Here is a 22,168-nt window from a genome sequence, read left to right on the forward strand (position 1 = left end):
CCAGTTAAAATGATCATATTGTAAGTGATGAGAAAGACCTCTACTTGAGACCCCGGAGAGCCACTGCCAGTCTGAATAGACAGTACTGACCCCGATGGGCCAATGGTCTGATTCAATATGAGGCAGATTCTTGTGTTCATGTGATGTGAGTACACCACTGGCAGGACAGCTTGCCCTTCAATCCAGGGGACTGGATAAACATATGGAGCAGAGGTCCATCAGTGGCTATTAGCCACGAGGTATAGATGGAACTCTCTGTCTAGGGCAGTGATGCTCTGTATTCTTGGTGTTTGAGGGGGCAATCACTGGGAGGGCTTCTAGTGTCCCTTCCCCACTGGCAGACCTCCTGAAGACACCTGGTTTTTGGCCAGTGACACAGGGTGTTGGACTGGTTGGGCCATTGGCCTGATCCAACATGGCTTCTCTTACGTTCTTATGTTCCCCATGCCAGAGCCAGCAAAAGGTTGGCATGGCTGGAGGGTTGGTGGGGGAGAGAGACCAGAGCACCTGAAGGGAGAAGAGAGACTTCCTTGGCGCTCTTTGGAGAGAACCCCAAGGCAGAAGGTGCTTCTGTGACGCAATGGGGAGTGGCAGAGCTCTAGACACTGGCGGTTGCCCCCAGCCCTTGAAATCCACGTGGAGTAAAGTGGTGACTGTAGCAATGAGAATCTCCAAACCTCCAGGCAAATGGAGGGATGCTACTAAAGATGTTGCCACATGCTGGGGCTAGCTTTACTTGCCTGAATCGTTGAAGTTTCTTGACTCACCCACACAGCCAATGATGATCCGTGGTAGTGGGAAATCCTTTCTTCGGGTGACCATGCCCCTTGGGGTCTTTTCCTTTTCCACTAGAGCTGGTTAATTTGGACAGCCTGGCAGGGGTGTCCGAAGACACCTCCTGTGCTTGGGGCACACCCGGTCTCAGACTGAACATCGCTTTGGGTCATTACATGTGACCAAAGGCTTCTCTTTCTCTGGTTTGTGTAACTCTAATGGGACGCTTGTTTTGAATATTTAATCAAGATATTTAAACTTGCAAAGTGGATGATTGAAGTTGTTATGGAACAGCCATAATCCAAACTCATTCAGCAACATGGGCTGCTAGGATAGACAGCTATGAATGGAATTGGAAAATGGCAGCTTGTCGGCATATGATGTCCATGTGCATGCGTCACGTGCATGTGTGCTGGAGTCCAGAGGGCATTTGCTCCTCATTTGGAGATCTAGCAAAATGAAACTCAAAAATAACTCTAGTGGGCCTGTTACGTACATGCTAGCAGAATTTGTCAAAGACACCCATGCATCTCTCCCAAATTCTTAAACACTAGACAGAGACCAGAAAAAAGACACCATTGTTGGTAGTCATGGATAGTCCCTTTTTTGCTTTGAAATCAGTTCATATTTTTGCAAACGGTTTTGGTTCTCAGCTTTTTGCTGATGGTTTGGTAGATTTGTCTGCATACATAACACATACATCATGTATACCTACATTTACAACGTTCACTTCTGATTTATTGATACACAAATAGCGCTAGAAATAAATGCATACATGTTACGGGGGGAAAAGTGGTGCCAAGAAACAGAAATAATGCAAAAATCAAGGATCGTAAGTTTGATTCATAAAAGGGGAGAAGTGAAATCTAACAGGACATTTTCAAGTGGAAATAGCAAGAACAAGACATTAGGAGTCACTGCTTGTCAACAGGGAGAGTTAGAGCAGAATGCTTTTGGTCTTAATGGTTCCGGGACATTTGAAGCTCTGCTGCATCTACAAGCCAAGCTACAAGTGACGAATGACACTTGCCTGGCAAGTGAACAGACTCACGTGTATTCCTCCCTGTTCACTTGCCTTCCACTTGCGCTCCACTTGATCACTAGGGTGGAATACACGGGAGTCTGTTCACTTGCCAGGCAAGTGTCATTCGTCACTTGTAGCTTGGCTCTACATTTCCTGCCCCTTTTCAAGGGTGGATCTACAGCACAGTCACCATCAAGGAACAGGAGCTGTTGAACAAGGATTTATATTGCTCGGGCAGTTCCTTCCCTCTCCCTCTCTTTTATGTCCCTATCCTGATAGTGACAGCACCAATTTAGGGAACGGCCATTAATAGAACTCACCTGGTTCAATACTGTGACTTCTACTTACAGGCTCAAAGCCACAGACGCACTGCTAAATCAGCATCTCTCTTGTTAGCTTGCCAAAGGGGAAGAGCTGTCGGTGAGAAGTACATTATGAGAGACTTGCACTGGGAAAGGATTACCGTCCCCGGGAAGCAGGCATTGAGATTAAAATCCCAGAGTGCAGAGCACTTCAGAAATCCGGGCTATCCGGTGGAAACCGTGGCCCATTCCTAATCAGCAGGCCTTCAAAAGGTTCAGAATATCTAGCCTTCATAACAGACCTATTTACATTTTGTGTGTGTGAGTCCTTCTCTCACTGTGGAAATGCTAATAATAACAACAGCAACAGCAACAAACATTCGATTTATATACCGCCCTTAACGCCCACTCAGAGCAGTTTACAAAGTATGTTATTATGATCTTTGCTTTGGTAAGGAAGCAAAGCAAACTAGTTTTTCCTATATGGATTTTGCATCTGCCAGCTGTTTAGACCCAATAATAATATTTTTAGCATTTATAGAATGCTTGGAGGGGGGGAAGTGCCCTCAAGTCATAGCTGACTTACGGCAACCCCTGCTGGGGTTTTCAAGGGAAAAAACCAACAAAGGTGGTTTGCTATTTCCTACCTCTGCAACCCTGGTCTTCTTTGGAGGTCTCCCATCCAATTACTAAGCCAGGTTGACCCTGCTTTGCTTCTACAATCTGATGAGATCGGGCTTGCCTAGGCTATACAGGTCAGGGCATAGAATGCTTAAAAGCGGGCAAAGCACATAGATCTTCTGACAGCCCTGAAAGGTAGGCCAGAATTATCACCACTTTTGGGGGGGGGGGGCGCTAAGACTGAGAAAGCAGCATTTTGAAGTTCACCTAGTAAATTTGTGGCAAGGTCAAGATTCAAAGCACGGTCTTCCCAGTTTTGTAGTTTAGTATCCTTGCAGTTACCCTGTACTGGCGGTATATTCTGAAGCAAGCAGGTGAGTGACTGATAGGTAGACAATCAAGAGGCAGAATTTGGGCAGACTGTTGCAGATGAAAGAATGAGAGTCTGGAGGAGCAGAAAAAAGAAGACTGTGGACTTGCTCAGTGACAATTTACTCTAACTGATGGGATTGTACAGTGGGTGGTAGCCTATGACTGGACTTTTGTTAACTCCCGACTCTTTAGGGCAGATGTTTCTAAATTCTTCATCCCTGATGTTTTAATCCAAAAATCTCTGTTTTGATGATAATTATAACATTCAATTTATATACCACCTTTCAGGACAATGTAATACTCACTCAGAGTGGTTTACAAAGTGTGTTATTATTATCCCCACAACAATCACCCTGTGAGGCAGGTAGCGCTGAGAGCAGCTCCAAGAGAGCTGAGACTGACCAAGAGTCACCCAGCCAGCTTCAAATGGAGGAGCGGGGAATCAAACCCGGTTCTCCAGATTAGAGTCCTGCTGCTCTTAACCACTACACCAACTGTCTCTCACTTCTCCTCTGTGCAAATCATGATTCTCCATTTTCTTGCCCGTTTCTTTTTCCTTGCGCCATTTTTTCCCCATAAGCTCCCTGCATTTTTGACTGTTTCTGAGTCAATCAATCAGCATTATGCATTGCAAGTGTATTATGCATACGAATGACATGTGCCATGTGTATAAATACCTTATCAACCTGTCTCCACAATACAAACAGATCTACAAAACCAACAGTGAAAAGCAGAGAATCAAAACAGTTGATGAGAATAGACATGAATACAAAAAGCAGTGAAAGTCACATTTGTTCATCCTTGTACAGGAGAATCCCGGGCTGTTGTGAGACAATCCCAGTTCAATCTGTCTGTCTTCTCCTCCTCTGATGTTCAGCCCTTTGGACACAGAGAACCAATGGCTGATGTGATTTCTTTTTTTGCCCAACAAATATGGCGATCCAGAAGACCTTGTATTTGGGAAGACTGCTCTCCTTAAGCCTGGTTAACACATTCATGAATCATCTCTAGATTTCCCGTCACTGGATTGTTCAGATCTCGAAGGCTTGCAAGTGATTGACTTGAAAAACATTGGGGAAGGGTGACTGTGAGAGGTCATGCCAATGTTCTACCTGCAAAGGTCTACCTGGACCTGAGAATGTATGTTTTGGAATGGGGAAGATGGTTGCATACAAAAAGACAAAAAGGGATGGGTAGGAGCCAGGAAGCCCTGACCTGGATAGACCAGGTGAGCCTGATCTCGTCAGATCTCAGAAGCTAAGCAGGGTCCATCTTGGTTAGTAATTGGATGGGAGATCGCTAATGAAGACTAGGACTGCATAGGCAGGCAATGGCAAACCACCTTGGCTCGCCTCATATCTTGAAAACCCCAACAAGGGGTCGCCATAAGTCAGCTATTACTTGAGGGCACTTTCCATTCGAGGAATCAGGGAAGGGGCTTAGGAAGAAGCTATCTGGGGGGAACACAAGAGGAGGGAGGACCCAGCATGTCCTACCCCACCTGCTGAGTTTGTATTAAGTCACCCTACCCAGTCTCAGCTTTATATCTGTTTGGCATATTGTATGTTCTCAGAGCCGTGTTTATGGTTTTGCACCCCGGTCCCCAGCTATAAAAGCCATGAAAAATTGAACATACATGGATCTTCCCACTATTGAGTCTGACCATTGGTCTCTTGAGGTCAGGATTGTCCACTGTTACTAGCAGTACTTCCCCATGCTCTGAGGCAGTAGTCTTTAATAAATAACAACAACAGTAACTCCACTTAAAGACTGCACTTAAAGACAGATTAATGCCTCACCCAGAGTGGTGAACAAATTAGTGTTGTTATCTCCACAATACAACTGGGGAGCTGGGCCTGAGAGGAGTGGCTTCCCCAAGGCCACCTACTGAGCTCATGGCAGTAGTGAGATTCGAACCTGTAGAGTGCTGATTTGCAGCCGAACCACTTAACCACTGTGCTACAGCAGCTCAGCTTTCACATATCTGCTACTTGATCCTTTTGACTGGAGATGCTGGAGATTGAACATGGAACCTTCTGCATGCTGAGCAGATGCTTTACCCCTGAGCCACAGTCCCTCAACAGAGGAACTCATTATAGAAGAATGCCTAGATAAACTGTACAAGATCGGGAAAGTAAGCAAGAAAGCTGGTAGCTTTGTAGGCAATTGAGGGGCTTTTATTGGCTGCTGGAAGAACTTTTTATGTAAGTTACTTTGAACACTTTAGAAAAGCAATCTAGAATATGGAGATCAAACAAGATGTGATGTGGTGAGATAGAAGCAGCCATGCCATATCAGACCTGTGGTCTCTCTAGTCCAGCATCTTGGTTCACAGAGCCCTACAAGAAGAGCACGGAGGCCAAAGCCAGTGCCTGGGCATGGGCCCATTGAAATCTGGAAGGGAAGGGGGGGTGAAGGCCTTCCCCGTGCCCACTTTGCTACTTGTGGCAGGCCTGTAGAGCTGCTCTTTGCCCTGTTAGGGCCGGCATGCAAGTTCTGATATGGTTGCCACCTTAGGGCAAATAGCCATTCAGTGGGGTTATCTCAGGTCATGAAAATGCCTGGGGGTGACAGCTTACAGTTCCTACCCCTGCACTGCCATTACAATCTGAATTGGACCCCTGCACACCTATTTAAAGGGGTGGGGGCAGACAGCTGGACTCTTTCACGGAATTCTTGGTATCCTGTCCAGCTTAGCTCCAAAATAAATGGAAGTCAAGTCTCAAATGATATTCCACATACTTTTTCCTTAATGCAATTTGCCTTTGCAATAATGGATTAGATCACAGACAGTGTTTGAAATAAATTGTACATCATGCCTGGTTGCCACTCTAGGAATCACTGGGGGAAGGAAGGGGCAGCCAGCCACAAGTCCATCATGCCTAGACGCAGTGCCGTTCCCCTTCCATTGGTCTCACCTTTTACATTAGCAATTGTGTAGCCTGCTGTTATCAAACAGAAACTGCTTTGCGAATACTTGTCTTGAACAGTGGCATCCAGGTACCATCAGTGAATAGATTAATTTCCTACTGTATGTGTGTCTGAAAATCAAGTAAGCAGAAAAATGTCTCTGTGAGGATTTGATCTGTGAGATTCCTGAATGAAGCGGATTGTATGGATCCATTCCAATCTGGTTTCAGGCCTGGTCATGGGACTAAGACAGCCTTCATCAGTCGTGGATGATGTGTGCCAGGAGATGGACAAAGGGGAATGCGACCTTGTTAATTCTCCAGGACATATCGGTGGCTTTTGATACCATCAATTGTGGTATCCTTCTAGCAGAGGTCTGCACTGAGAAACATTTCATTGTTCTATGCAGGATTTGAAGGGGGGATTTTACTGTGGCTGCTTCCACACACGTTGGATAATCCACTTTCAATACTCTTTAGTGAACATTTGAAACTGATTTTCCATGTGTGGAACAAAAAATCCACTTCAAAAGGGTTGTGAAAGTGCATTGAAAGTGCATTATTCAACGTGTGTGGAAATGGCCTGTGATTGCTTATGTTCGTGTAGGACATTACCAGTTCAGAATTCAAACCCATGTGGTTTGTTCTGGTTCCTGAGGTTTGAGACCATAACTTTCAATGGGGAGTGTGTTGGAGGGCCTGAGGCAGCTGTTTATAAAGATAATGGCATGAAACTGGCTCGGAACATAGTCCTCTGCCCCAGTTTCAGCAGAATTGGACCAAGGAATTTGATTGTACAGGCCCCAGGTCTACCTTCTGATTCTATTAACTGGAGATGGGGCGCCAGAAGTGCTTCCTGAGAAATCTCACCCTGCAAAATCAGACTCTAGTTGCCGTTGTGTGATTTGGCTCAAGGTCTCGATTCACAGCTGTGCTGTGATACTTTTTGCTGGACAGCCAGTGGCTCACTTCATCTGCCCTGCCTCCTTTCAGATTAGATGTATACGGACAAGAGAGATGGTGTGCAAAAAATTAATTTCTCTCTCAGCTTTGTTGAAGTTGTTCGCTTAGGAGACCAGGTTCAGCCAGAAGGAAACCAAAACTGAAATGGTTTGTGTTTGTCAAGCTGCCTTCTGCAGCTTTGGGCAAGTGGTCTGTTGAGCCCCAGATGATCCGCTCAGGCTGCCAATAATTCCCCAAGATCTCAGAAAGTGGTCCTTCCCGGTCCTGCCTGCAGGGCTGGCTGCAGGCTCTCACGGGGCCTTGGGCAAGCATGCATCTGACGAAGAGAGCTGTGGTTCTCGAAAGCTTATGCTACAATAAAGTTGGTTAGTCTTAAAGGCGCTACTGGACTCTTTTTGATTTTGCTGCTCCAGACTAACACGGCTAACTCCTCTGCATCTTGGGCAAGCAGTGTCCATAAAACCTTACCCTGTAGCCTTCCTCTTCTGTTTTCCACAAATGTGGCTATACTGTAGAGAAAAGAATGCCCCTTCCTTGCACTCCATCAAAGCTGGTGGCTGTACCTGCTTGAACATCACCACATCACCTTGAGGTTATTAGGAGAAGTGCCCATAGGAGGCGTCAGAATATGATTCTCTTGTGCTGCTTCCAAGCTCTCTTCCCATTTGGAAACAGGAGAGGGACCCGGCGTCTCCAGTCAAGAGGTGGGCCCTCTGCCTGGCTGAAGGCCTCAGCAGGTGCTCAGCCACGTTGACCCCTAATACTGATATCCTTCGACTACAGATTGAACTGGGAGCACTTTCAGCATGCAGAGAATGTGCCCTCCCACTGAGTAACGGCCTCTTCCTCCTCCTTTCCCCTGCCAAATAACTCACAAAAAGCCATTTGAAAGATGATTCTGCTCATCCAGACACATCCACCCCCTTTCCTTTCTCTCCGCAACGCCTTTGGGTACCCAACGATGCCCTCTGACTATTAAAGACAAGGGATGTCAGCACATTTGTTTGAAACCTATTACAATAGAGTGGGACTGCGGAGGTCTGTCAAAGGAGGGGCGTGATTTAACGGCTTCGCTGGGTTATTGCATTAACTGTGTCCAGGAATCCCATGGGGGGCTGGAGCTGCTTTTTGCCAGGGCCATCCGTGCAATAACAGAGAAGTCGGTGTACGATTTAGCTCAAGATGAAATGGGTGATGACACCAGTAGGGCTACTCATGAGAAGTCTCATCGCTGGTGAAGAGGGGGGGCAGAGCACCACTTGAGGTGGGCCTAACCACGGAGGAGGAGCTCTTGGTTTTAGCTGGTCAGGGAGTGGCGCCCTGCTCCTTGGCAGCCAGTGGTAGATTTCTTGTAGATCTGCAGACATGGCCCAAATCAAAATGCTTATATTATATGACTTAATGAACCAATAAGTATGAGAATGACCGTCCTTTGCTTTTTAAGCAGCCCCTCATACTAGCTACAGCATTTGTTTTCTGATTGGTGGGTTCCATGGCTTGACTTGCCAAACATTGCCTGACAGCCCTGCCGGAGAACCCTTTCCTCCACCCCATTTAAACAGGCACCACTACTGAGCCCCTAAACACCACCCTCTGTCTCAGGGTTTGAACCTTAAAGGCATTTTGCATAGCTTAAACCAAGAGATATGCTTATGTTCACATGGTAAGAGTGTGTTGGTGCAAATGCTTTCCTAGGTGTAGATTTTTAAAACTGTGGTTGAAATAGCCACAAGTATTTGTTTGTTTCTTTATAGACCGCCTTTCTCACTGAGGTTCAAGGCAGATTAAACAACGCAATTCAACACAATCAGCAGCTCGGAATTCCATAAATAGTACAACAGGTACAAATACAGAAAGATAACAACAGCAATAAATGTGTGCTCATATACTTCCCTTCTGGACAGATTAGTGCCCCGCTCAGAGTGGTGAATAAAGTCAGTGTTATTATTATCCCCGCAATACAGCTGGGGAGCTGCAGCTGAGAGGAGTGGCTTACCCAAGGCCATCTGCAGAGCTCATGGCAGTAGTGGGAGTCGAACTAGCAGAGTGCTGATTCACAACCCAACCACTCACTGTGCTAAAATAACGGTGCTTATATACTGCTCTTCTAGACAGATTAGTGCCCCACTCAGACTAGTGAACAGTCAATGTTGTTATTATCCCCGCAATATAGCTGGAGAGGTGGGACTGAGAGGAGCAGCTTACCCAAGGCCACCTGCAGAGCTCATGGCAGTAGTGGGAGTCGAACCAGCAGAGTGCTTGCTTGGAGCACAGCCACTTAACCACTATGCTACAGTACCCTCCTCTGTGCTGGGATCAATGGGAGAGATGGAATCCTCAGAGGGGGAAGTTATAGTGGATTCTTTACTAATCAGGATTTCTGTTATAATAACATTCAATTTATATACCGCCCTTCAGGACAACTTAACGTCCACTCAGAGTGGTTTACAAAGTGTGTTATTATTATCCTCACAACAAACACCCTGTGAGGTGAGTGGGGCTGAGAGAGCTCCTAGACACTGTGACTGACCCAAGGTCACCCAGCTGGCTTCAAGTGGAGGAGTGGGGAATCAAACCTGGCTCTCCAGATTAGAGTCCCGCCGCTCTTAACCACTACACCAAACTGGCTCTCAAACTGTTAGAGCAGAAGACTGCTTTTCTCTGTTCTCTGCCATTAAGACGGTACTGAGTGGGACCTCTGTACATCAGAGATGAGATGGAAGGAGAATCAAGGAAAGGGTTTAACATTTAAAAGAAATGAAGAGATGGGAACGGACCATGATTGACAGGACAGCAGAAGGGAGCAGAAAATTACAACTCCTGGGGAAAGAAGAGAGAGCAAAAACATTTTTAAATGCCAGCACGACAGAGACATGCACAGGGGGGCGGGGAACACATGTGAGGCGCTGACCTTAATGTAAAGTGAGTACATAAAGTGACTCTTAGGGAACGCTTGACGGGGCCTGGGGAGAGCAATGCTGCTCTTTCAGCCTCCCCTTTGAGTAGTTCATTGCATGGGAGTCCAGTTTTCAGGGTATGGCTTTCCAAGAGTCAACGCTCCCTTATCCTTTCTGTAAGATCCCACTGGACTCAAATCCTGCTGTTCTACTGTTGGAACAACACAGCCACCCACCTAATACTATCTTCATTGCGCAGGGCAGAGTTGGTTCAACCCCAAGTCCCTACTCACTAAGTTGAACACCATCTTCCATCTCCCAGCCATATCTAGTGAGCCAACCCAGATCAACTAACCCTATCTTTTTTTTTCAACCTGCCAGGGACTATGAAAAACAGGAGTGAAGTGCTGGAGTGTGTGTGTGGATTGGGTGGTGCAGTCAAGCACATGGGCAATCCCTGTACCTGGCTGAGGTACTGTGTTTTGGTAGGTGGTTCACCAGTAGGAAGGATTCGTAGGAATGTGGGAGTCCTAGGCATTGAAATGTGTTATGGGATTGCCATGGACCCAGTACCTCCAACCAGAGAATTGTAATGTGAATCAGCAATCTGCTGATTCGAATCCCACTACTGCCATGGGCTCAGCTGGTGGCCTTGGGGAAGCCACTCCTCTCAGCTCCAGCTCCCCAGCTGCATTGTGGGGATAATAATAATGCTGACTTAGTTCACTGCTTGAAATGGGGCACTAATCTGTCTAGAAGAACATTATATAAGCACAGTTATTATAGTATACTGAATGGTTGGGCTGCAAATCAGAATTCTGCTGGTTTGACTCCCATTACTGCCATGAGCTCAGCAGGTAACCTTGAGTAAGCCAATCCTCTCAGCCACAGTTCCCCCTTCTGTAAAGATAACACTAACTTTGTTCATTACAATGAGTGGGACACGGATCTGTCTAGAAGAGTAGTATATAAGCACAGTTATTATTATATTCCTAACAGTGCAACTCACAACCCAATAAAAACCTGTGGACTTGGAAGCAAATCTCATTGAAGTCAAAGGACCGTTGCTTGAACTATCATTCAGGTAATAGTTGTTATAAAAGTATAGATTAATCATGATACCAGGCAAGCCATTCTTTGTAGTGGTATCTTGTGGAAAAGCTCATCAGGCGTGGCCTTCTCTAGAGTGGCACCATGTCTGTGGGCCACCTACATATCCCACAGGTTAATGGTGAGTCAGGTTGAAGGCCGTGCATAGTTTGGCTTGATCACTTAACCTTTATCCCCAGCCCTACCAACTATACACTCATTCACTATTTTCTTCCCCTTAGTCTGTTTAATATTCTGATCTCTCTCTCCTTTGCCCTGGTTCTGTTGACTTTCATTGCTATCAAAATGTGTGTTGTAAGCTATGCAGAACAGCAGCCTTGTACATTTCTGCTATGTTACTCCATCTGTACCATTTGCATGCTACAACCCCCAGAATCCCTAACGGGTGCTCAATGGATCTCTAGGAATTTCCCCAATGTCTATGGTTTTTGCCATAGAGATTGGGGGGAAATCCTAGAACATCACAGGAAACAGTGAAGTCTCTTTCAGGTTCCTAGGTAAAAGTGACTTCATGTCATTGTGCAACACCATTTTGCTAGTGCTGGATCTGGTCTGGCAACCCTATCATCTGTGTTAATAGCACTCATCCTCTTTCGACTAAGCTCTGAGGATTCAGAGTTCTCTCCACCACTACATCTGCTTAGTTAGTGGCAGACAAAGAATTTGGTCATGGATTTATTCTTCAGCATTCCAGTCAGGTTCTTCTTCCGGAGAGGAGGGGAATATTCAGGAATGTAAATTGCAGCCGTTTCTGGTGTTTTGACAAGATTTAGATCTGATCTGCATTTAAACAGAGAAGTCAAAAATGGCATTAAATTCATATAAGTGCGAGATCATGCATCCTGGAGGCAGAAATATTAAATATCCCAGCATAATGGAACAGAAGGCCTGGCTGGTAATGGATTGTGAAAAAGAGTTCAGGGTTTTAATAGATCATTCCTTCAGATCATCACAGCAGCAAAGTGGTAGTTAATAAATTATCTGACGTGCATTTGGACCAATATTTTAACCAGCTGTGACAAACAGGTTGTGTCATCTCACCTCGATATGGGTGAAGGCTCCAGAAAAGGTGTGATTTATTAACTTTCCCACCTTATTGATGGCCAGGGCAAGAAATTATAAACAAGTTGACGTCAGAAGCAGAACGGAAAACTGAAAGCCCCTCGTCAACGATGCAGCAATTCACCTTACGATTCTGTAGGACTGGAGGCACTTTTCACTAGTGGACTGAATGCAGTGACTGGCAAAGATTTCTGAGTTCAAATCGTAATTTGACTGCAAATTGTGAGCAACGCCATTGGATGCTCAAAAAACTCCACTTTTATGTAACACTTGAAATTCTTCTCAATTATATCACAGATGCATCTGTATGTTGGTATTCACGCTGCTCACCCACAGATTTCCCCGTTCTACTTCCCTGGCCAGTGATCACCCGACCCAACTGAGTATTCCAGCCGTGCCCATTTTCTTCATCTAATTCTGAGCACGTTTGTGCAAACTGTGTGTTCTAAATTGGTCTGCAAGGATCCAGTTAGGACCTCTTGTGCAATCCAGTAAGATTTGAGCATATGCCTGCATGATGAATAAACAAGGCATGCTCTAGAAATGTGGCTCTTCTGAGTGACGCGTGACCCCGAGGCATATGTGAACCAGAAAATTGTGAACGTGTGCCAACAGTGGCTACCTGGAGAGTCCCTATGCTGAATACTCCCAACTGTGCAGAAAATGCTCAAAATGCTGCTTGTGTTGCATTGCAGATAAGTTATTGTTGTGATTGTAAAGGGCAATCGGCTCCAGAGACAATGGATGTTGCAAGCCAGGTATGTTTTGATTCCCAGATGTGAAAATCGGGTCACCACTTGCTGAAAGTATGAGACCCATCAAGAAGGTGTCAGAATCAAGATGGAACGTAAGGGCAGAACCCAAAGGACAGCCACGCCAGACACTGAGAAGCAGGACTGTGATTGGCTGCCTGGGAGAGGGAGGAGCCACGGCTCAGCAGATTTCAGACTGGACACAAAATTAAGCTCTTTCTCCAGCCTTTAGGAAAGTGTTAAATCTGAAGATGAGGATCTAGAAGCAGGAGAGGGGAAAGATTATTTTCCTTAGATCCCATCTCAAAGCTCCCTTGTAGACCTTGGGTCAGTAAATAGTTTTCAGGATTATTTTACAGTAGTTATGTAAATATTCTCCTTCGCCTTTCTGAAGGATAAGCCAAGAATAAAGCACCACAAATTGAGTTTCGGCTCTTGGCTGGACCTCCTAATTCATCAGGCTTCACCCCAGCCTGCCACAAAAAACTCTGCCCTACCCTATCAAGCTACACCTCCTTCACTCTGCCCTAGGTCTCTGGTTCTAAACCTCCAGAAACCTGGGAAGACAATCCTGCGCGTCTCTTCCTTCACTATGTAGCTCTGAGTGATTCGTCACAAAACAGGTGAAAGACGTAACAGGTATTTCTTATTGGTACTGTATGTCTCAGGGGGCTGGAAGCAGAAAACAGGAGGTACTACTTCGGCTACTTTCTTACTGGTACTCTGGGTGGACCCATTCTCAGTTACTTTCACCCCTGATCACAAAGCATACTATAATGTAGATGAAGATCTCCGTTCAAGGCCCATTTGATGCTTGCAAGTTAGATATGAAAAGCAATCACCGTTTTAGTATCGGCTGTGCAGGCAGAGAGCCACGGTGGTGTACTGGTTCAGAGATGGGCTGGGATCTGGGAGAACTGTAGTCAAATCTTGCTCTACCTTGAAGCTCTGGAGGGGACCTTGAATCAGTCATTCTCTCTCTGTCTAACCTACCCCACATGGTGATTGTAGGGATAAAATAGCGGAGGGGAGGATACCACCCTAAGAGAAACAGAGGGATAAAAATGAGATAGAATGCGGAACATCTTAGTCGCGTAACATTATCCTCTCTGGTTGTTGTGGGTTTTCCGGGCTGTATTGCCATGATCTTGGCATTGTAGTTCCTGACGTTTCGCCAGCAGCTGTGGCTGGCATCTTCAGAGGTGTAGCACCAAAAGACAGAGATCTCTGTGACACTGAGAGATCTCTGTCTTTTGGTGCTACACCTCTGAAGATGCCAGCCACAGCTGCTGGCGAAACGTCAGGAACTACAATGCCAAGACCACGGCAATACAGCCCGGAAAACCCACAACAACCATCGTTCTCCGGCCGTGAAAGCCTTCGACAATACATTATCCTCTCTGCTTTATCTTGCTGCCCTGAATGGATACACAGGCTCCATTCTCCTTCACATTTTTCCAAATTGTCCCCATCTCTATCTCTTTTTGTCTCTCTCTCTTGCTTTGACCTGGCTGTTTCTCCTGCAGTCCCAAGACAGAAGGAAGAAACTTCAGCAGAAGCCGGAGTCCCATTTCTCTGCTCTCCCGTCTTCCCCTGCTGAATAATGCCTTATTGCTTTGCGGCGAGGGTTATTCATTTTTCTGTTTGCCTCTCCTCTCTTTTCCAGGTCTCTGACAGATGCGACTATGTTTTTGTCAATGGGAAGGAAATGAAAGGGAAGGTGAACGTCGTCCTTCATTTCACGTACCAGCATCTGAGTGCCCCGCTAGAGATGACCGTCTGGGTGCCCCGCCTCCCTCTCCAGATAGAGGTTTCAGACACAGAGCTAAATCAGATCAAGGGGTGGCGAATTCCCATTATCTCCAATAAGAGGTGGGTTTTGTCTGAGAACGTTCTGTCAGGACTGGGTGCTTGGCAAGGTCTGGTTAGGTTGCACAACATCAAGCCCTGAAGTTCAGCAGACATTTGCTTGATATTGTACTTTTAGGACAATGGTCATACGAAACTGCCTTCCACTAAATAGCGCCATTGGTCCATCTAGCTTTCCGTTATCTTCTGTGATGAGCGGTGGCTTTCAAGATCTTGGGTAGGAGGGTATCTTTCCTGGTATCTGTTCCCTGATTTCCTTTTACTGGAGATGCCAGGGGTTGAATCTGGGACCTTCTGTATGCAAAAAGGGTACTGCACGACTGAACCATTCCTTCTCTCTCAGGCTAGTCTATCTTAGAGTGTCTCTACACAAGACGTCTTACACAGGGATGCTCAAGTGTAGGGAGACGCAATGTTAGCCAGGACGTTAGTTTTAAAAGACAGAGTGGATGGAGATCGCTCCTCAGAGGGTTTGTTAATTTCATCTTCGCCTCCCCAAAGGGAGGTGAAATTGACAGAGCCTTCAGGGAGGCGAAGATGAAATTAGCAACCTCCGCCAGCTCTGTCTTTTTAAACTATGCTTCCCGGCTAACAGTGCGTCTCCTTACACTTGAGCATACCCGTGTGAGATGTCTTGTGTAGAGAGACTCTTACACGGTTGTTCTGCGGATAAAATGGAGGCGATAATAAGCATATATTCTGCCCTGAACTCTGTAGAGGGAGGATGGGATAAGAATGGCCATGGATCAAAAGAGACGGGAGCTCATCTCTGCGTGCGCTCGTCTTTGGAATCTGCATAGAACATATATCTGGAATGTTAGGAATGGAAGTACACCTTTAGGGATCTCTTGGAGGTTTCCTGAGAACGCCTGGGACCTTTTTTTCTGATTTTTTCCCCTGATCCTTCTGTGTCATTCCTTTGACAGGCCAGCTAGAGACAGTGATGACGAAGAGGAAGATGAGCGGAAGGGAAGGGGCTGCACCCTCCAGTACCAACATGCCATGGTACGAGTCCTCACACAGTTTGTAGCCGAACCCTCAGACCCTGGTGGCCACACCGCTTATTTGCTGGGCTCCGACTGGCAAGTCGACATCACCGAGCTGGTGAGTGACTTCATGCAAGTAGAAGAGCCGAGAATCGCAAAGCTGCAGGATGGACAGATGTTGGTCGGACAGGAGTTAGGAATGACAACTATACAGGTATGAAGAAAAAGAACTGCACTGTGATATAAGAGCAACAGTGACCAAACAAATGCCTCTAGAAATCTTACAAGTAGGGTGTCAAGGCAGCAGCCCTCCCCTGTTGCATGTCCTCAGTGTTTAGAATTCAGGGATATACTGCTTCTGTACATGGAGTTTCCATTTAGCATTCAAAGCTAGTAACCAATGGTCATTCCTAGCTTCTGTAACTTTATGAAATCCTTTTCTGGACTATCCATCTAAGCTCACGCAGGGGAAAGGCTATAGCTCAGTGACAGAAAGCCTGATTTGCTTACAATTTCAATCCTTGGAGTTTCCAGTCCAAAGATCTCAGGTGGCAGGTGTTAGGAAAAGGTCTTGCCTACCTGTGACCTCAAAGAGCCGCTGAGAGTAAACTGTACGGACCAATGATACGACTTCCTCTAAGGCAGTTTCAAGCCTGAAGCCCTCACTCGTTGTAGTAAATTCCTTGTCGATTTTTGCACTGCCTGAAGAAGTATTTGGCATGGAACAGCGAGGCATGCTTTCAAAGAGGTAGGTGACAAAGCATCTGCTTGCTCAGAGGCTTAGTGAGGGCAGAAGGCAAGACAGAATGGCACTGCTACAACTTCTTTTTTGAGACTATAGCTATAGCCCATGATGACCGCTAGCAAATAATAGAACTGGAAATGTGTGATGCTGAATAACAGCAGGCAGGATTTTTTAGAAGAAGCAGTCTGTCTTAGCAGTGAGATCATCAAATTTCAGCAGCAGAAACACAGAAACATAAGAGCTGGAAGGGATCACCAAGGGTCATCTAGTCCAACCCCCTTACACAATGCAGGAAATTCCCAGCAATCTCCCCCTTCCTAATAACTGCTGCTGTTTGCCCAGAGAAAGGCAAAAAGTTCTCAGCATTACCTTGGGCACAAGAGCCTAGCACCAGCCTATCCTTTTCTGCGCTCCTTCTCATCATCTGCCTAAAGTCGTATTTTGAAAGTCCTTGAGGATTTTCACTTTGCCTTGCTTCCAGTTCCCCGTGTGGAGCAAAGAACTGGGATCCAGACAGGGGCAAAGAAGTGATGGGAATGGGATGAGCAGGAAGGAGGGAGTCTCCAGACTGCTAGTTGTCTGGTTCAGAATACAGCACATAATGGAAGAGCCCCGTGGCGCAGAGTGGTAAGCGGCAGTCCTGCAGCCCAAGCTCTGCTCACGACCTGAGTTTGATCCTGGCAGAAGCCAGGTTCAAGTGACCGGCTCAAGATTGACTCAGCTTCCCATCCTTGCAAGGTCGGTAAAATGAGTACCCAGTTTCCTGGGGGTAAAGTGTAGATGACTGGGGAAGGCAATGGCAAACCACCCCATAACAAAAAGTCTGCCAAGAAAACATCGTGATGCGACGTCCCCCCATGGGTCAGTAATGACTCGGTGCTTGCACAGGGGGACTACCTTTACCTACCTACCAGCACATCATATAAAGATGTCTTACAACTTGAGCATCACTTTCTGTAAGGATCGCTGAGTAACCTTCAAAAGACTCCATCATTTGTTAGTAAGAGCTTTATTGAAAAGTTGCTAGTTCAGGAACTTAGGGCATCGTTGTCAGGAATGAGGCATGCCTACATATCAAACACCTATAGCATTTACAGACTAACATTCTCTCCCCCCCCCACCCCTTTCTAGAGCCTGACTAAATCTGCTGGGAACTAACTATACAGGAGAGGATACAAGGTTCAAGGTTAAGTGGGCTCCTTTTTCAGCAGCTAGGAGCAAGCGTAGTTAAGAGAGATGTGTCAAGAATTCACATCCTGGGAAACGCAGCTGCAACAGACAGTCATAACATCATAACCTCTAGCCCCACCCCCTGGTATGGGTAGGGCAGATGCGGCCAGTATCTTGACACTTTCCTGAGCAAATTGTCTCCGGGTCTGAATTAAAACTGAGGTTTGGCATTCAAACCAAGAAACCTGGTGCAAAAGTCTGTGCAGTGGCCGAGACCTTTTTGCCGAACCACTAATCAAATTGCACCCGGGGGTAAGGGGCGGATGTGCTTTTGGTTTAAATCTACCTAACCAGTTCCAGATTGAGCGAAGGGGAGTCTGCAAGGTGCAAAATGTCTAAAGTTTCAAGATGAATGCACAGAAAACCTTTTTTATAAAAACCCATTCGTACACTCTTGGATAGCTGGCGCTGAGTCCTCCCACCCCTCATTGCCCAGAAGCCCCCAAGACATTGATCACTTGCACTTGCCTGATCCATTGAACAAACTGTCAGCGCTCGGAAAGTCCTCTTTGGGAAGAAGAAATGCTCCACAGCCCTCCATAAGGATCTTTATTTATAGGTTTCAAAGGCTCTACATCTTGTCTTGCCTTTTGCAAGTGTCCATAAATATAAAGAATATCTCCAGGAAGGGAATTCAGTGTGAGAGAGAAATTGCTAGTCAGCCCACTTTAAAGAATACAAATAGCCTGCCGTAGAAGAAATCATCAAAGTCAGCTGCTTTGGAAATGCGGAGGTCTCGGTCAACACAGTCCGCTGCCATCTGTTTTAACTCTGTTTTATGGGTCCGGTCCCAAGAGTGTTCTTAACGCCGTCATGTAAGGGGAAAAGTCAAGTCCCTGCCTTGCAGTGGTTACTTTGAAACAGTGTGGGAGAGGAAAGTTGGCACAGAGGAAGGACGTGATCAGATATCATTGCGGGGGTGTAGCTTATTTTGCCAGGGGAGGACAACCAACCGGAGCAAAGCCAACAGTTTTGTGGGAAAGGCTGGGCTTGGAAGTGAGGTTGGTGCCACTTTGGTCTTCTAAGAAGGACATCCAGGCAGAATGGCAGTGCGGGAAAGTGGGTGGTGTCTGAGATAGCAAGAATCTTTGCGGGCAACCAAGAGCAGCAGAGTTAGAAGCACAAAGGTCAGAGGCAGGGAGGGTAATGGGAAGTAAGGGCAGAGAAAGAGAGAGAATGGGGTATGGTGTGCCCAGTTAAGAATTAAAATTGCTTTTATGTACATTTTTATTGGCTTCATTTATATTTCATCGATCTCCTCAATGGGGACCCAAAATGGCTTACATCATTCTCTTCTCCATTTTATCCTTTATCCTCATAACAATCCTATGCAGTAGGTTAGGTTACATGTATGTGTAATTGGCCCAAGAAAGCTTCCATGGCAGAGTGGGGGATTCGAACCTGGGTCTCCCAGATCCTAGTCTGACACTCTAACCATTACACCACGCTGGCTGTCTTATAAAGAGGAGGGAGTAAGCACTGGTGTCCTTCCCTCTTTTCTTTTTGTCTTGTCTCTCTCAGACTGTAAGCTTACAGGCAAGATCTGTGCTAGGCTCGCCAGCTTTTCTAATGCGTCCTGCTCCTGTGCCTTTAATGGCAACTTGATTGGTAGACATTAGTCGGTAATCATGTTAATCTTCCTGCTGTGAAAAACTTGCCAGCAGATTTCTGTAGAGCAAAGTGCTGTTAAAAGTTACAAGACCAGGCCAAGATGGCTTTTTTTCTGGTCAGTCGGTAACCTTAATTTGCGTCCAGCAGTTAGCTTATTTTGAAGTGCAGCAAGCATTTATTAGGAGAAGTTTGACCCTCCTTGTGTTTGCAGTAACATGTATGGTTGATTGCCTTGACTTTTCCCTGCAGATTTTGTCCCCTCTCTCCGATGCCATCTTGGCCGAGAAGACCGTGACCGTTCTGGATGAGAAGGTGACGATTACTGACCTGGGAGTCCAGCTGGTGACTGGCCTTTCCCTCTCCTTACAGCTGAGCCCAGGAAGCAATAAGGCCATCTTTGCCACAGCTGTAGCCCAGGAAATTCTTCAGACACCAAAACAGGTAAGAGGCTGGCTCTGAAATAAGATCATGTGAGGGGGTGGTAGATTTGAGGGGTGGGAACCTTTCCTGCCATGCACACACCCACCCCACACACCCTCCAGCTTCCCATCACTAACCAGCCACCTACCTACCTGCCTGCGAGTAGGACTACGAGGCCTTCCAATGGCTGCAGGTTTGTGGGTGGGGGAGGGCTGCTGCAATGTCCTGTGCACGGCTACGTCACTTCCAAGGAAAACCTGGAAGTGACATCGGGCTGCTCTAGCAATCATCAGAAACTCTGTGATAGTTTCTGATCATTCCTAGAGCTACTTGATGTCACTTGTGGCTTTCCCCCAGAAGTTACATAGAGGCACAGCTTATGGTGCTGTTTTAAAGAGGGCTGGGGATGGGTGCTGTTTTTAAAGGAGGTGTTTTTAAAGGTGAAGGCGGATTCTGTCTTGTGACTCCCAGGCAGGGGCGAGGCAGAAGCAGCCGGTCCGAGAGGAGAGTAGCTACTACGAGTATCAAAAATGTCTTGAGCAGTACCAGGCTGCCAGTTGTGAAGCCTGACTTTACCTGGTGGGCCCATTTGAAATATTTTCTAACGTAAATTGATGATCTTCAGAATTTAACCCTCCAGAAGATAAATCTCTGAGATGGAGCAGGGGGCATCTGAGCGCGCTTGCATGGCGGGGAGGGGCTCAGCAGTAGAGTTTGCCATGAAAAATCTCCAGCTGCAGTCCCAGTTTCTCGGAGAAAGAATCAAAACAAGTGCTGAGACTCAGAGGGACCCTGGAGATCCGCTGCCTTTTGGCTGAGCTGCTGGGATCTAGCCAATGGGATCGCGCCAATACTTCTATTAATATTATCCTAATAGAATATTCTAAATTTAGAGACTCTCACATCTGAAGGCCAATGAGCCCCTAAATAGACAAAAGTAAGTTCCAGTAACAGGACTTTAAAAATGCTGCTGGTGCCAGGAAGCAGTGACTTCCCATCTCTCCTTTCACCTGCCGTAAATAATACACCATCACACAATTCACCTGCCATAAATATACAATGTTTTTCCTTTGGCAAGCAGAGGACCATCTTGTCCAGTTGTTTACCTGGGCAAACACTTATTCGACTTTCTCTATACCACTGAGAAATTAAAAAGTGAAAGAGTTACGGTTTCTCCTTCCCTATCATAAAGTATCTCGGGCCAAGGGCTTTCGTTCATCCTAGTGTAAATCGCATTTCGAGGGGGAAGGGCGGACTCTTTCGGCCTGTTTTAGTAAAGTAACTGAGATTGTCAAGGTTAGACTCACGTTTTGGCCTGTGTAGCCTCCAACTGCCCTCTTTGTCTGGAAAGTGGTGGGGAGAAGCTGGGGTGGGGGGCAACACTTGAAATATTTCCTGATTAAATTAGTGATCTTTGGAAATTGGCTCTCCAGAAGATAAATCCCCAAGATGGGACAGACCTTGCATCTAATCTGTTAGTACACATGTACAACAAGGGGTCTATAGACGTTCCAGAGACAATTCCAATTGTAGAAGTCACTACTCATTATAAAGTAACAGTGCAATCCTAAACAGAGTTATTCCAATCTAAGCCCATTGAAATCAGTGGCCTTATACTGCAGTAACTCTGCTTCGGATTGCACTGTAAATGGTAGGACTGCCAGTCTTTTGGTGGGGGTGAAGGATCCCCTGCTTCCAGCCTCTGCCCCCCCCTCCCGCTACAACTCACCTGGCCAGTGGGTGGGAAAGGCCCTGGGGAATGGGCCCAGGAGGCAAAAATACCTCTTGGGCCAGCAAGCAGCAGGTGCCCTCTCTGCAGGCGCAATGATGTCACTTCCTAAAGTGATGTCATTGTGCCTAGCAGCTCCCTCTTTGAAGAGAGGGGGCATGCCCACTGCCGGGCACAATGATGTCACTTCTGGAAGTGATGTCATCACGCCTGTTGGAAGCACACATGCACAAGGACCAACAAGGTAAGTGCCAGGTCTCCCCTCCCACTGGGAGGGTAAGGGGACCTGCCAACCCTAGAAAATCGGGGCAAGGGACTGCTGAGCCCCACTGTTACTCCTGTGGTACACTATGTCCTTCTTTTGTCAGTTGGGCATGCGTGTGCACATGGTGGCATTTAGCCCAAGGACTGTCAGCTGCTAAGCCTTAATGTATGGTGTGTGTGTTTTTCTGTAAAGGAACAGTCTTGCAACCTCCATTCCTTTGGGATCCCAGGAGGTCAGAAAAACCTACAGCAGTCCCAGTTCACCACTTGGCAACACCATCCCTTGCCCTTACTCCCAGAGGGTACCAAAAACAAACATCCAGAACTCTGTGCCTGCATTGCCGTTTGATAGCTCCATATAGTTGCTGCATAACCCGCTTCGGTTTTACAAGCTAGCTCAGGGACGATCGCTTGCACTTCTACAATTCAGAGACTATCATGCCCCAAAGGATGGTGAACTCACCCACTGCCCCTCCTACCCTTTAGACAACAAGAGCAAATAGGTGTGGTATTTTTACAAGGCTCAAG

At 46.5% G+C, this 22,168-nt stretch overlaps 1 protein-coding gene across 1 annotated transcript in view; it reads left to right on the plus strand.

Moving 5' to 3' along the window:
• Positions 1–22,168, plus strand: part of LOC129341006 (transmembrane protein 132D-like) — a 440,581-nt gene that overhangs the window by 413,335 nt on the left and 5,078 nt on the right. The window contains exons 6-8 of the mRNA XM_054995872.1: positions 14,453–14,658; positions 15,582–15,855; positions 19,477–19,668. Coding sequence (XP_054851847.1) covers positions 14,453–14,658; positions 15,582–15,855; positions 19,477–19,668 — 672 coding nt within the window. The remainder of the gene's footprint in view (positions 1–14,452; positions 14,659–15,581; positions 15,856–19,476; positions 19,669–22,168) is intronic.

The sequence above is a fragment of the Eublepharis macularius genome, chromosome 13, assembly GCF_028583425.1.
Source record: "Eublepharis macularius isolate TG4126 chromosome 13, MPM_Emac_v1.0, whole genome shotgun sequence".
NCBI classification, from domain to species: Eukaryota; Metazoa; Chordata; class Lepidosauria; order Squamata; family Eublepharidae; genus Eublepharis; species Eublepharis macularius.